General features: G+C 39.6%; 1 protein-coding gene and 1 long non-coding RNA gene across 4 annotated transcripts in view; both read left to right on the top strand.

Annotated features, from left to right (window-relative positions):
• MRPL22 (mitochondrial ribosomal protein L22) overlaps nt 1–3,013 on the top strand; it is a 37,560-nt gene extending 34,547 nt beyond the window's left edge. The window contains exon 7 of the mRNA XM_067032021.1: nt 2,721–3,013. Coding sequence (XP_066888122.1) covers nt 2,721–2,932 — 212 coding nt within the window. The 3' untranslated portion in view covers nt 2,933–3,013. The remainder of the gene's footprint in view (nt 1–2,720) is intronic.
• Nucleotides 3,014–8,625: 5,612 nt separating this feature from the next.
• Nucleotides 8,626–16,353, top strand: part of LOC136794067 (uncharacterized) — a 29,891-nt gene continuing 22,163 nt past the window's right edge. For all 3 annotated transcript variants that reach the window (XR_010840295.1, XR_010840293.1, XR_010840294.1), the window contains exons 1-2: nt 8,626–9,207; nt 13,037–13,352. This is a non-coding gene — a long non-coding RNA (uncharacterized lncRNA). The remainder of the gene's footprint in view (nt 9,208–13,036; nt 13,353–16,353) is intronic.

Here is a 16,353-nt window from a genome sequence, read left to right as displayed (position 1 = left end):
GTGAACATGGCCTAGATTCCAGAGGGCTGAACATGGCAAGCTGTGGCATTTGGTTAAAACAGTATTGAAGAGGAACCACAGGAAGTTTTTGAGTAAGAGATTTATGTTATTAAGACAGTGTTTTAAGACTATTAACGCTAAGCATTGGTTTTGAAATTGTGCTCTGAGGCCTCCAGGGGTGGGGCCTGGGACAAGCAGAAAGGCTTCTTGATATCTTGGTCACTGCTGTATCCTTAGAGCCCAGGATGGAGCTTCACACCACATCAGGAACTTGGAATTTCTATATGTTGGGTGAATGAATGGCAGCAGTTTTGGATCTACCCTCACCCATGTTTCACTCTTAACAGATTCACGTGAAAGTAGGTGTCTACATATTGTTTCATTTAATTGAAATGGTTCTGTACTAAAGCAGTTTGAAACGACTCCACGTTTCCAATTCAGGGGCCACGGGTTCGATCCCTTGTCAGGGAACTAAGATCCCACATGCTGTGCGTTGCGGCCAAAAAAAAAAAAAGGAAAACAAAACAATAATTTGGAATTTATACTCTAAGCCCTAATTTCATTCAGATCTCCGAGTGGCTGTGTAGGGATGGCATTATATGCATAAACGTAAGCAGATGATATTTTATGGCTTAAGGAGGAAATTATAACTGGCATTTAGCAGGTATTGAGTGTCTTCTCTTATGTATTTTGGGAGAGATGGAAGGAAAATGATAGTTAATGTAGGCCGTGATAGGATTGATCATTGTGTTTTGATAGATTATGTAGTCCTGCACAGTTAGCTAATTTTGATACTTCCTTCACTGGAGTAGTATTCCTTATTCTCAGGGTATTTGGAAATTGGTGTTCAAATTGGGTAGAGTACCAGTTTTGGATAAAATTAGCTATGTTTGTAAAATCTTTTTAGGAGTTTCTGCACTCTTCCCAGTGTCACTGTTTTTGTTTGTAGGATTCCTCCTGACAAGTGGATTCAGGGCACCTGGTAGTACTTTATTATAAAGTGATTTGTGTAATGCTTTTTCCTTGGAAAAATTAAAAATTATTTTTATTGAGGTATAATTGATGTATATCATTATATTACTTTCAGGTGTACAACTGAATGATTCAGTATTGCAAAGTGATTACAAGTCTAGTTAACATCTGTCACAATACATAGTTACAGAATTTTTTTTCTTGTGATGAGAACTTTTAAGATCTGTTCTCTTAACAACTTTTAATTATGCAATACGGTATTATTGACTACAGTCACCATGCTGTACATTGCATCCCCATGGCTTATTTATTTTATCACTGCAAGTTTGTACCTTTTGACTCCCTTCACCCATTTAACCCACTGCCTCCCACCCCCATCTTTGGAAATTCTCAAATTCATTTCTTTAGTGCCAGTAGATGAAGATGATAAAAGGGTGGTAGTTCTCTCCTTATCTCACTGAGACCCTAGGCAGTTTTCTTAAACACTGTCATCCTTAGCTTTCTCTTTGGCAAAGCTAGGGTGCTTCTGCTGAAACCATTTCATGAGAGGTTTGTAGTTAGAGGTTTGTGGAGCACACACTTTGATATGGTCCCTGTAATATAAAGTTCTGTCACAGTAAAAGAATGGTGAGTATTGAAGTGAATTAATTTGCTACATATGCTATAGATTTTGCCTTTTTAAAAGGCTTATTAAATTAACTAAAAACATAAGACTAAGTAAATTCAGAAGGTAGTAGAAGGTAATTACTACCCTGATTTACTGTGGGTGAACAGATTTCTTCTTGTACTGTTTAAAAGGTTTCTTCAAATTTTGCAGGGTCAAACTTTGACATGTTGAATGGGGGAGGGGAGATGAGGGGACAGATGTGATACAGGAGTTCCTAAACCTGGCTGTGAATCAGAATTGCTTGGGGTGTGGGGGGAGTGTTGTTTGCTTAGGATTTAATTTTCAAAGCCCACTCCAAATATAGAGTATCTAGAGATGGGATCTCAGCATCAGCATTTTAAATATGTTCCTTAAGTTAGTTTGATTTAGTAGCCTGAGGACAGCATTTGGGAATCATTGGTTTCAAAAGAACAGTTAGAATATAATGCAGTTAGAATAAAATCAGAACGTCTTCCCTCAGCCTCCAGGGCTCTGTGTAATCTTGCCTTCATCTCTGATCTCGTCCCCTTGTTTGTATCACTCTTTCCCTTGCTTACTATACTTCAGCAGGTTCTGTTCCTAGACCAACAAGCATGTTCCTACCATTAGGCCTTTGCACTTGCTGTTCCCTCTTCTTGGAACACCTTGCCCCTAGATATTTGCATGAATGATTCATTCTGGTCTTGGATCAAATGTCTCTTCCTCAAGGATGCCTCTTGACACCCCCCAGTCTGAAGTTGCCTCCCAACACCCCATCAGTCTCTGTCACATCACTGTTTTCTTTTATTCATAGCACTTGTCACTAACTAAAATGATCATGTTTATTTTTTCTCTTTCTCCTCTAGAGTGCGCACTGCACAGAGCCAGGGCCCTTGCTATTCTTGTTCACTCCTATTTCTCCAGCACCTGGAGTAGAGCCTGGTCCTTAGTTAAGGAAGGACTCAGTAGATACTGGTCTTGAGACTAGCCTGCTCTAGCCAGCCTGTGAGCTCATGTAGTCTTAGAATCTAGTTGAGGAAAGGGCAGAAATTGCTCAGCTGATCAAGCTGTAATCTTGTGGATACAGTTGTTTCCTTTAATTTTCTTTTTCTTCTCTGTCTAGCTCAGTCCACCTCAGGGCGAGGCCAGTACCTGAAACGCATCCGATACCACGGCAGAGGTCGCTTTGGGATAATGGAGAAGGTTTTTTGCCATTATTTTGTGAAGTTGGTGGAAGGCCCTCCACCTCCACCTGAGGCACCAAAGACAGCAGTCACCCACGCCAAAGAGTATATCCAGGAGCTTCGCAACCGGACCATCATTCACACTCTATGATGGGGGTATTAAGACTCCACAGTGTATATATTTTACCATTTATTTCCTAAAACCAACAAAAATTAAAGACAGATGCTTTTTGTGCTTTGTCATTGAATTATTGAAATATGAAGTACAACTGCTAGTTTTACATGAATATTTATAAAGCTCTGCCCATCTCTCTTGAGCCTCTGGGTATATTTTATGTATTTGCAACTAGGAAGGAGAAATCAGCTTTAAACATAGTGACAGACTATGTAATTCAGAAGGCTTTTTTGAGTGATGTTTGAAGGCAATGTTAGCTTTCTAGCTTGTGCCCTGCAAGTGGTACTTTTGATACTGGACTTGAGTAGAAAGTTATAGGATAAGAAAACTTGTCCGTATTATTTCATTTGATTTTTCTCCTGGAACTGGGGGAAGGGGTGGTGGACAGGAGCATCCCTGCACATTGTTTCAGTGCAGTATTTTAGGGCATTCTGTAGTTCAGTTTTTCCTTTCACTGTTGGCATAGGCCAGTGGATGAGGGATTATATTTTCCTTTACTGTTTTAGCAGTAACTTGAAATTACAGGAGTTTATTAGATATATTAATCTAAAACTCCAAAAACCATTTAACTTAGAAGGTTTTATTTTACTTAAATAATGACTATTTTTATGTCTCCTACCAACAGTGCTTTCTATTGCTTGGTTGTCTTGTTTAGGATTGATTCATTTTTCAGAGTGCATTCAATTATGGAGAGAGGAATTGAACCAGTCTCAGCCTTGCATTTTAAAATAATTGATATTTTTAGGACATTCCACCTGAAAGCGGAAGAATACACTTTCTTTTCAAGTACGCATGGAACATTCTCCAGAATAGATCACATCTTTAGTCACAAATCAAGCCTTGGAAAATTTAAGAAAATTGAAATCGTATCAAGCATCTTTTCCAACCACAATACTGTGAGATTAGAAATCAGGTACAGGAAAGAAAAAAAGTAAAAAACACAAATACATGGAAGCTAAACTGCACTGCTAAATAACGAAGAGATCACTGAAGAAATCAAAGAGGAAATTAAAAAATACCTAGAAACAAATGACAACAAAAACACGACGATCCAAAACCTATGGGACGCAGCAAAAGCAGTTCTAAGAGGGAAGTTCATAGCAATTCAAGCTCACCTCAAGAAACAAGAAAAATCTCAAATAAACAATGTAACCTTACACCTAAAGCAACTAGAAAAAGAAGAACAAAGAAAACCCAAAATTAGTGGAAGGAAAGAAATCATAAAGATCAGAGCAGAAATAAATGAAATAGAAACAAAGAAAACAGTAGCAAAGATCAATAAAACTAAAAGCTGGTTCTTTGAGAAGATAAACAAAAATGAATAAACCTTTAGCCAGACTCATCAAGAAAAAAAGGAAGAGGATGCAAATCAATAGAAATGAAAAAGGAGAAGTTACAACAGACACCACAGAAATACAAAGCATCCTAAGAGACTACTACAAGCAGCTCTATGCCAATAAAATGGACAACCTGGAAGAAATGGACAAATTCTTGGAAAAGTACAATCTTCCAAGATAGAACGAGGGGCCTTCCCTAGTGGCGCAGTGGTTGAGAGTTCGCCTGCCAATGCAGGGGACACGGGTTTGTGCCCCAGTCTGGGAGGATCCCATATGCCGCGGAGCGGCTAGGTCCGTGAGCCATGGCTGCTGAGCCTGCACATCCGGAGCCTGTGCCCCACAATGGGAGAGGCCACAACAGTGAGAGGCCCGCGTACCAGAAAAAAAAAAAAAAAAAAAGAACGAGGAAGAATTAGAAAATATAAACAGACCAATCACAGGTGATGAAATTGAAACTTCAATTAAAAATCATACAACAAACAAAAGTCCAGGACCAGATGGCTTCACAGGCGAATTCTATCAAACATTTAGAGAAGAGTTAACACCTGTCCTTCTCAAACTCTTCCAAAAATTTTCAGAGGGAGGAAGACTCCCAAACTTGTTCTACAAGGCCACCATCACCCTGATACCCAAACCAGACAAAAATATCACAGAAAATAAAATTATAGATCAATATCACTGATGAACATAGATGCAAAAATCCTTAACAAAATAGTAGCAAACAGAATCCAACAACACATTAAAAGGATCATATACCACGAGCAAGTGGGATTTATCCCAGAGATGCAAGGATTCTTCAGTATATGCAAAACAATCAATGTGATACACCATATTAACAAATTAAATGATAAAAACCATGTGATCATCTCAATTGATGCAGAAAAAGCTTTTGACAAAATTCAACACCGTTTTATGATGAAAACTCTCCAGAAAATGGGCATAGAGGGAACCTGCCTCAACATAATAAAAGCCATATATGACAAACCCACAGGAAACATCATTCTCAATGGTGAAAAACTGAAAGCATTTCCTCTAAGATCAGGAACAAGACAAGGATGTCCACTCTTGCCACTATTATTCAACATAGTATTGGAAGTCCTAGCCACAGCAGAGAAGAAATAGAAATAAAAGGAATACAAATTGGAGAAGAAGTAGTAAAACTGTCACTGTTTGCCCATGACATGATACTATACATAGAAAATCCTAAAGATGCCAACAGAAAACTACTAGAACTAATCAATTAATTGGTATGGTTGCAGGATACAAAATTAATGCACAGGACTTCCCTGGTGGCACAGTGGTTAAGAATCAGCCTGTCAGTGCAGGGGACATGGGTTTGAGCCCTGGTCCGGGAAGATCCCATAGGCGACGGAGCAACTAAGCCCACGCACCACAACTACTGAGCCTGTGTGCCACAACTACAGAAGCTCGTGTGCCTGGAGCCTGTGCTCTGCAACAAGAGAAGCCACCGCAATGAGAAGCCCGCACACTGCAACGAAGAGTAGCCCCTGCTCACCGCAACTAGAGAAATCTCATGTGCAGCAGTGAAGACCCAGCGCAGCCAAAAATAAATAAAATAATGATAATAAATAAAAATAAGGCAGTAGGTGGCACTCACTTCCCTCTTGTTAGCAGAAAATTGTTAAGAGTGTTCAGCACTACCTGTTTCTCATTGGTACATGTGTTTTTGTTGACAGGAGGCACTCTGTCCACAGCCCTAGTCCGGTGTTCCTCAAAAGTGTGTATGTAGAGGAAGAACTTGGGGTCCTTGCTTATTAATGCAGACTTCTTCTGGGTTTCGCCCCAGAGATTCTGATTCACTAGAAATCTGTTTTAAACAAGCACTTCCAGGTGATTCTGTTGTAGGGGACTGTACTTTGAGAATATCCCTCTAGTCAAATGAAGAATGTAGCTTTAGTGCCATGTTTTAAGATGGCATTAATTATAGATACTATTTACTGGGACCTCATTATTTGACATGCTTCATGCTATATTTTACAAGTAACTGTCTCAGGGTCACACAGTTTGTGAATATTGGAGCTATGATTTAAACTATAGGTTTAAGTACCTGGTTCTGCATACCTAGTGAATATACAGGTGTGTTTCTGGGCCTCTGCAGTTACCTTAATGTGTGGGTGAAAAGGCAAAGAGCTCAGTGGAATAAGCCACTGAGGTTTAGGGCAGATTCATTCTGGGTCCTAAGCTATTATAGCATGGAATCATGGAAATAAAACTGCAGTGGTGGAAAGCAAACTTCATTCTAGTTCTGGCATACTCATTAACCAGAAGAAGACTTTGGGCAGGTCTCCTCCCTCCCTGGCCTCCATTTCATTCATCTAGAAGATAAGAGGCTCAATGTTGTCTGTAGACCATCTTCTTCAGAATCATTTGAAGGACTTGTTAAAAGATCCATATCACTGGGCCCTACTCCCTGACTTAGTGAGTCAGGATCTGGTGTGGGAGACCAGGGGGTTTGCACTTGTAATGAATGCCCCAGTGATGTGTGGCTAGAGAATCACTGGACCAGAGGGTCTCTGGGTTCTCTTTCAGTGCAGATGCTCCAGATGCCTTGAGTTTTGACTTCCTCGGGTGTGACTAAAACACACCAGGTTGTGATGTGGACTCCGTAACTATAAATTATGTAAATGAGTTTGCTGCTTCATCACGCTGTTAAAGCTGTTTTGAAAGAGTTAAGGACAAAACAGATCTTAGATTCTAATGAAGAAAGTTTGCTTGTGATGTAAGATTCAGCCTTTATTTGGAACTGCTTCTGGTTTGTTAAAGTGTACTAATTGCTAACATGCAGCACTGGGTACATAGCACTGTTTTAAGCATTGTATATATACATTTTCTCAATGAATCTTTCCCATTGTGACTGTTGCTAAGTATATCTGGTTAGTTTCCATGGCTGAGAGTGCACTTTCTAACATAAATGAACATTTTGGTCCCCACTTAAAATTAACTTTATATGGTTCAGAAACTAATGTCTGAATTATTCTTTAATGGCAATATCTGAATGCTTGTGGTTTCCTTCTTTCTTTGTCAGAGAATTATGATAGATTTAAACTTTGTTAGTTGGTGTGTAGCACATTCAGGAAGTGCACTGATCATAAGTTTAGCTCAGTAATTGATCAAGTGGTGAACGTGCCCAGGTAAACAGGTGAAGAAATAGAATGTGATAGCAACCCTGAGTCCCCTTCATACCCCCTCACAGTCACTACCCACCTATCTTCTCCAGAGGTAACCATCACCCCGACTGCTACCATATGATAAATTTTTTTTATAAGGTTAGCTTTTGTTTTCTTTAACTCAACATAATTTATCGGGCAACTATTATATGCCTGGTGCTGAGGATACAGATAGTGAAAGAGGAATCAGCCCTTGCTCCTGGAGCTCACAGTCTGCTGGGAAAGTCAGAGTAATTAAGTAAATCACTAATTACAAGTCTTCACTGTGCTGAGTGTTACGAAAGCAGAGGGACATGGGCCTCTGGGAGCAGACATCAGGGTGCCCTGGGAAACAGTCATTGGATTTTGGGGAAAGTTTATTTTCTTAAAGATACAGTGAGGGGAAAGGGTACAATGACAGATGTCATATGGATAAGTAAAAGGTTATGTTGTCAGAATGTCGACTTGGGTTTTGTTTTCAACTCTGTAAATGTTAGGACCACTTCATCCTTCCAGAAATGTGATGTGTGATGTGGATGGGGAATATACTGTCTTTGGAGCTGACTCAGAGTTACCACACTTTATGAGGCTCCAGCTAACACTGAGGGGAAAGGCATGCGAAGTGAGTATACTGCAAACTTTGCAAAATAAAAGGGATATGTTTTTCTATGTGATAAAAATGATTAGATTTTCTCCATGCACTTCATTTTAGTGCAGAGGTTGTACTTACAATTTTAGTTGATTAAGAAGAGCTCAATCACGTGTGGGTTTAAAACAGGAAATGTTTTGGCGTACGTGAGCTTCCAGAAAGATTCTAAAGCAGGACAAAACTATGTAGTTTTGTCTATGTAGATGACATTATTAACACTTCTAGGAATAGGCACCTCTTCTTAACCCACTGTCTCTGATATAACTGTCTAGGGTCAGATCTCTATATAAGAGAGGTTCTAGCCTTTATTCTTAAGCAAACCAGCCTACTCTGAGTTATGGTAGTACATAACTTAGGATTTATCTGTATGGAATCACAAATACATTGGATCAAAGAGAGAAAATATTGCGAAATGAATCATACTTGTGCAGTCAAGTAAAATATTTTTTATGTTTGTCCAATAGGGACTTGAATAAATTTTTATTTTCACTTATAGCCCAAGGAGACTCATAAAAATTCCACTCTGGAAAGTAAGGGATGGCAATATTAATACCACAAAGTGGAACTTAAGGAAAAGGCATAAATGAACCTGAAAGGATTGTTTAATGCACATATGGAGGAATACATTCTGCAGTCAATGTGAAACCATTTCTAAACCTGAAGGTCATCGAAAAGTTCCAAGTTTCCATAGTGGACCCCAGCATAAGAAATTATTTAAGTTCATTTTCTCTGGCCACAATTCTTGACTCTTTCTATATCCATGCTCTTTACAGTGTGACTTTGTAGCACCTCTTATTATGAGGTGGCGTCTGCTCTGACCTCTTGAATTTGGGCTTACCTTGTAATAGAATGTGGCAGAAGTGACAGTTTGCAGGTTTTCAGTCTTGGCCCTGTTTGCTTCCTCTTTCTTTCTTGGACCCCTGCTTTCTCCATGTAAACAAGCCCAGGCTGATCTGCTCAAGGATGAGAGACCACGTGGAAGAGAGATGTGGGCCCCAGCTTACAGCCAGCCAACCACAAAACATGAGAGAGCCCAGCAGACATCAGCACAGCTGCAGATGCAGCAAAAACTGATGACAGAAGCATGAATGAGCCCAGGTGAGAATAGGTAAACCACCGCAAACTGACCTACAGACTCTTGAAGAAATTAGTAAGTTCTTATTGTTTAAGCCAGTGAAATTTGAGGTAGTTTGCTACATAGTAGCAGCTGTGATAAGTATTTCAAACTTTGTACTCTTAAGGAGAATACCTATCCTTTTCAAATGTCTATAACAATTTGTATAATTGATTCTACAAATTTTAGATTCTACAGTTGTAGACTCTAAATTGACTCTACAATTGTAAAATTGATTTACAAAGATCTCACATTCTCTCAAATAAGAATTATATAGACCACTTTTAAAAAAAATTTATTTTTGTTTATTTTTGACTGCATTGGGTCTTCGTTGCTTTGCGTGGGCTTTCTCTAGTGATGAGCGGGGGCTACTCTTTGTTGCGATGTGCGGGCTTCTTATCACGGTGGCTTCTTTTGTTGCAAAGCATGGGTTCTAGGTGCGTGGGCTTCAGTAGTTGTGGCATGTGGGCTCAGTAGTTGTGGCGTGCGGGCTCTAGAGCACAGGCTCAGTAGTTGTGGCGCATGGGCTTAGTTGCTCTGCGGCATGTGGGACCTTCCTTGGCCAGGGCTCGAACCCATGTACCCTCCATTGGCAGGTGGATTCTTAACCACTGCGCCACCAGGGAAGCCCTAGGTCACTTTTTAAAATTGTACTGCCCTAAAACCAGAAATTTGTTCTTAAAAAGAAAGTTTAAGCATAATCTGCTTGATAATAAAACATTCCTAATTCTTGGTTCTTTGGGGGAAAGAATCATTGAAATGGACAGATCTTGTAAGTCCAATAAGAAATACAAATGATACAAATAGCCAAGACACGGAAGTGACCTAAATATCTGTCAGTAGGTGAATGGATAAAGAACATGTGGTATACACACACACACACACACACACACACACACACACACACACACACACACACACAGTGGAATACTACTCAGCCATGAAAAAGAATGAAATAATGCCATTTGCAGCAATATGGATGGACCTAGAGATTATCATAGTAAAGTAAGTCAGAAAGAGAAAGACAAATACCATATGATATCACTTTTATGTGGAATCTAAAATATGACACAAATGATTTACAAAATGGAAACAGACTTATAGATGTAGAAAACAAACTTAGGGTTACCAAAGGGGAAAGGGGGTGGGGGGGGGGATAAATTAGGAGTTTGGGATTAGCATATACAAACTACTATATATAAAATAGGTAAATAACAGGTTCTTACTGTATAGCACAGGGAATTATATTCAATATCTTGTAATTATAATGGAAAAAATATGAAAAAGTGTATGTGGGTATATATATATATATATATATATATATATATATATATATATATATACGTATCTGAATCACTTTGCTGTATACCAGAAACTAACACAACCTTGTAAATCAACTATACTTCAATTTAAAAAAAAATACAAATCAAAAAATACGTATGAGACAAGGGCATAAAACATACAGAAAAAATTTAAAATTCTTTGTAGGAATGAGCTGGATCATTCTATTTCTCTGTACGGTTCTGGATTAGAATTGATCAAAAGATGAACTTGAGTCATAACTGGGAGTTAGAAGTGGTTCTCTCACAATCATTTTGGCATCTTGATACCTATCACAGTGGTGCCTCAGTCTAAGACACCACACTAAGGTAGCAAGTGTCCTATTCCAGCATCTTGTTAGACTAATTTAAGCATGGGTATCAGTGACTGGCAGAAATGTCATAGGACTGAACCTTAGCTATGAAGGAGTATAGAAATGTACTTTCTAGTTTTCTGGCCTCTTAAAACATGTCAGTGTCCTGCAGCCAGAGACCACCATGATCACAGTTATAGTTGAACAAGTCAGGTTTATTACTTGTTGCAGCAAGGGAGAACACACACTGTGGGGAACCATGGGGAATCCTCAGCAAGAGGATATTAGGATTTGGGCTTTGGTTGAGTGACTTTATAGGATTTGGGCTTTGGTTGATTGAGTTGTGGAGAGTCTAAGGAAGCTAAGGTTTGCTCTGGATTGGATGCCACCAGAAAGTGTGTGTGAGGGAAGTCTATGATTATCTCAAATTTTATACATAGGGAGGGCAGACTAGGGTGAGGAAACAGGTGTCATTAATTGATAAAGAATTAACAGTCATTCACTTTAGCAAAAAGAGAGTGATGTTTGGTATTATGTGGATGGCACAGCAACCTTATTTTTGTCTGTGCTTAGATAAAATTATGTTGTGGACTTGCTTTATCTGATTTAATCATGTTCTCTGAATGACCTTGTCTGAGGTGGTATTCTGTGAGATACCTGGTTTACGTCCAAAAGGAGAATAACAGCGTTGAGTGCCTGGCCAGCTTCTGAATGTCAGGGGCTGTTCCTTTCTCTTCTTTTTCAAGTACAGGCTGGAAGGGAATTTGAGTGACTGCTCAGTAAGCAAATTTGTTGTATCTGCCTCAGGTTTCCTTATACTTAATGATGAAGCTCTGGAGTTTCCCACCAAAGTCAGGTACAAGTCAAGTATGCCCACTATCCATGGTTATTTAATATTTCCCAAAAGTTTAGTCAAAGCAGTAAGATAAAATGAAATTAAAGAAAAATACTTGGAAAGGAAGAGACAAATTATTACTTGCGTATAATTGCCTCCCTAGGAACCGAAGAAAACCAACTGAAGAATTATTGGAAGTAAGGAGAGTTCAGTAAGGCAGCTAGCTGCTTACAAAATCAGTATACAAAAGTCAATGCTTATGCTTTAAATCAACAATCATCAGAATATACAATTTTAAAAAGGCATTAAAATAGAGACTAAAATAGAAAATATCTAGGAATAGACTTGACATAAGAAAAGTATGCAGGACCCATATAAATAAAACTGTAAAACTTTCCTGGGAGACTTGAAGACTTAAATAAATGGTAGGGCATACCACATTCTTGGATGGCATAACTCAATAATTCAGCCATTTTAATTGTAATAAAAATGTCAAAAGTATTTTTCTTTTTAACTAGACAATATAATCCTAAGGCCACCTGGGAAGCTTAATAAAAGGCTGAAGAATTTTTAGAAGATTGAGAGGTGACTTACACTGCTAGAAAGAAAGATTTATTATAAAAGTAGAATGATTCTTGTGTAAGAATAAAAATAGCCCACAAACAGGCTCAAGTATATACATACAGTTTAGGATAAAGGTGGAATTTAAATGTTCTTATATTTCTGCTTAAGATACAGAAAGCTGCTAAGCACATCGCTTCTGTCCTAATAATGAGAAAATGACAGATAAACTATAAAATCGTAACTTTTGTTGAGCTTATGAGAAAGATGAGGTTTTGAGGCAACCAAGTAACCTCATGCAGAAGAGAGACAAGCCCCTCCGAGGAGAAATGGGCTTCACAACTGTCTCCATTCTGGCAGAGCATGGGGAGGAGAGGCACAGCCACTATCCACGTGGGGAGAAGAAATCAGCTAAATTGTAACACAAAATCCATGTGTGGGTGAGTGTGCAAATCTGGGAAAGCTGAGGTAGAAGAGGAGTTCCCACTCAGCTACAAAGTCTCTTCCACAGACTTCCACCAGGTGCTCACAGGAAATATTGGTGGCAGGGCAGGAGGCTGGCCCTCTTGAGCCCACCTCTGAGGTCCAGGCAGAGAGAGGCAATCAATGGATGTTGGGGACACAAAATGCTATTGGCTTTCCTGGATTTTCCTCCTTTAGGGATCAAAAGCTCTAAGCTACTGGGGGTAGGGCAGCAAACTCAGTTACCCACAGGGTTCAAAGTGATCAGTGGATGTGAGGCCCAAGGCCCTGCCTACTAACCTGGACAATTTTCCCTGGACAGTAGACTACAGCCTCATGTCTCTGGAGTGGCAGAGTCTATTACTCCCAGGGCAGACGGACCAAGATGTGTTGCTTAATAGCTGCATGAAAAGCCTTGATAACATTGAACATCCATTTATGATAAAAACTCAGCAGACCAGAACTTCCTCAGTCTGATAAAGGACATCTACAAAAACCCTATGGCTACCGTTATACTTAATGCTGGAAGATTGAATCTATAAATTGTGGTACATCCCTACAATGGAATACTTCTCATCAATAAGATGGATGAACTACTGATACAAGCAGCCGCATGGATGAATCTCAAAAGCATTACGGTAAGTGAAAAAGCCAGACTCAAAAGGCTGGAAAAAACATTGGGAAAAAACAAAAAGGCTATACATTGTATAATTATATTTGGTTGACATGTAGGAAAAGGCAAAACTGTATGGACAGAACAGATTGGTGGTTTCCAGGGGCTGGCAGGTGGGTATGGGAGATTGACTACAAAAGGGCACAAGCAAACTTTTTGGGATGATGGAAATACTCCACGTATATATCTTTTTTTTTTCTTTTTTTCTTTTTTTTCCGGTACGCGGCCCTCTCACTGTTGTGGCCTCTCCCATTGCGGAGCACAGGCTCCGGACGCGCAGGCTCAGCGGCCATGGCTCACGGGCCCAGTTGCTCCACGGCATGTGGGAACTTCCCGGATCGGGGCACGAACCCGCGTCCCCTGCATCGGCAGGCGGATTCTCAACCACTGCGCCACCAGGGAAGCCCCATGTATATATCTTGATTGTTGTGACTACGCATTATGTATTTGTCAAAATTCATGACATTATAATCTTAAAGAGGATGAATTACATCTTGAGAGATCTGACTTTAAAAAACTGATTCAGGAAGAAAGCATTATGCTAAACAGTGCTGAAAAAATTGATAAACCATTTGTGGAAAATTAACTTTTGATTCCTCACATCGTATGATAAGATAAATTCCAAATAGATTATACATAAGAGTGAAAAAAAAATCAAACCATTAGAAACTTAAAAATATGCAGAAAAGATAGGTGATGAATACATATGAGAGCGAAGCATAAAGTAAAACAAGGAAGTGAAGACAAACAGGATAGTGATTATCAAGAGATAAAAGGAGTGTGTCTTTGAGAAAGAACTCATTGTAGGAATGAATCTCTGTCCTCTCTCTCCCTCCGTCCCTCCTTCCCTCCCTCCACTCTCCCTTCCTCCTCCTCTTCCCTCCCTCGTTTCCTCTCTCTCCCTCCCTCTCCCTCCCTCTCCATCTCAGTAATATGGTTAGCAGTTACATGAACATTTGTTTTATGATTGTTCATCACACTGTGCGGCCCTCTGTATATATACCATATTTTATAATTTTAAAAAAGGTAAAACTTGGGTTCCAAATGTAATTTCCTATATTTTACACACAGAGGATTTAGGCACAGAGGATCCAAGTCCATTGGTGAAGATACTCCATTCCCTCATCCAGTTCCCCATTCCCTATCCAATGCTCTACCAGCCAAAGCAGCCACAGGGTTCAGCACAGGTTAAAAGACTGTGGACCTTGTAAACCAAACCCAGTTTAAAAGAACCTAGGTTGCAGTTATGAGGCGTATAATAAAAAATTAAACAAATATGGGTGATATCAATCTGACTTGGAATGGAGAAAGCCTTTTTAAATATCAAAGTAAAGGCAGAAGACATAAGGAAAAGATCGATAGGTTTGATTACTCCCAAGTTAAAAATGATGTACAAATTTTAAAACATCAAAGCAAAAATGGAAAGACAACGTACAATTGGGGAAAATGTTTTAAAAATACATGGCAGGGGACTTCCCTAGTGGTGCAGTGGTTAAGAATCCACCTGCCAATGCCGGGGACATGGGTTTGATGGAGCAACTAAGCCTGTGCGCCACAACTACTGAGCCTGTGCTCTAGAGCCCGCAAGCCACAACTACTGAGCCCATGTGCCACAACTACTGAAGCCCACGTGCCTAGAGCCTGTGCTCTGCAGCAAGAGAAACCACCATAATGAGAAGCCCGCGCACCGAAACGAAGAGTAGCCCCTGCTCGCTGCAACTAGAGAAAGCCTGCGTTCAGCAACAAAGACCCAATGCAACCAAATATAAATAAATTTTAAATATATATATATATATATATATATAATGGCAGATAAAAGGTTAACATTCTTGAAATACAAAGAGCCCATACAATCAATGAGACCAATACTGCAATAGAAAAACAGGCAAGAAATATGGATAGAGCGTTTTTAAGGGAAGAAATACATATTACTAATAAACATTTAAAAATATTCATTTTCCCTAGTAATCAAGTAGTTACACATTAAAAGTGTGTACCTGTCACATATATAATTGTCCAGGATTAAAAAGAAGGAAACATCCAGAATTGGAAAGTTGTAGAGAAAAGAACACTCGGAAACACTTGGTAGGAGAGCAGTCCAGCAACATTAACAAGAGCCTCAAAAATTGTATATTCTTTGATTTAACAAGATATGTACAAAGATATTCATAATAAAGATAACTGGAAATGACCTAAAACATTTCAATGATAGGGAACTGGCTAGTTTTTGTTCCCTTTGTGTACCTGGGTGTTTTCTAGCTAAAATGCACACCATTGTGTGACTTAGAAAAAAGGCTCCTCTTATTCCAGTGGGACCCCACCCCACGCCAGGCCTACCAGCTTGTGCAGGCAACAACTTGGACATCAGAGATCATGGCTCTGATACACACAATGTGATGGGCTGCTACGGAGTCATTAAAGCACATTTTTGAATGACATAGGGATAGGTTCACAATATGCTATTAATGACATAAAATGTGAAGTGTTAAGACTAATTAGTTATTATTTAAAATGTAAGTTTTCCAGTGTACATGAGTCCACTTTTAAAAAGAGCAAGTAGTGGGCTTCCCTGGTGGCGCAGTGATTGAGAATCTGCCTGCCGATGCAGGGGACGCGGGTTCGTGCCCCGGTCTAGGATGATCCCACGTGCCGCGGAGCGGCTGGGCCCGTGAGCCATGGCCGCTGAGCCTGCGCGTCCGGAGCCTGCGCTCCGCAACGGGAGAGGCCACAACAGTGAGAGGCCCGCGTACCGCAAAAACAACAAAAAAAGAGCAAGTAGTAATATGCATAGAAAACTAGGAAAATAAAAACAAACCTAGAAGGATGTATACCAGTATTTTTAAGCATATTATATCTGGTTGATAAGATTATGGGTAATTTTTATTTTTCCTTTTTTTTTTTTTTTTTTTTTTGTTTTTTTTTTTTGGTACGCGGGCCTCTCACTGTTGCGGCCTCTCCCGTTGCGG

The sequence above is a fragment of the Kogia breviceps genome, chromosome 4 (genome assembly GCF_026419965.1).
Source record: "Kogia breviceps isolate mKogBre1 chromosome 4, mKogBre1 haplotype 1, whole genome shotgun sequence".
NCBI lineage: Eukaryota > Metazoa > Chordata > Mammalia > Artiodactyla > Physeteridae > Kogia > Kogia breviceps.
The sequence above is the reverse complement of the archived record's forward strand: the minus strand, read 5'-3'. Positions and strand labels throughout refer to the sequence as shown.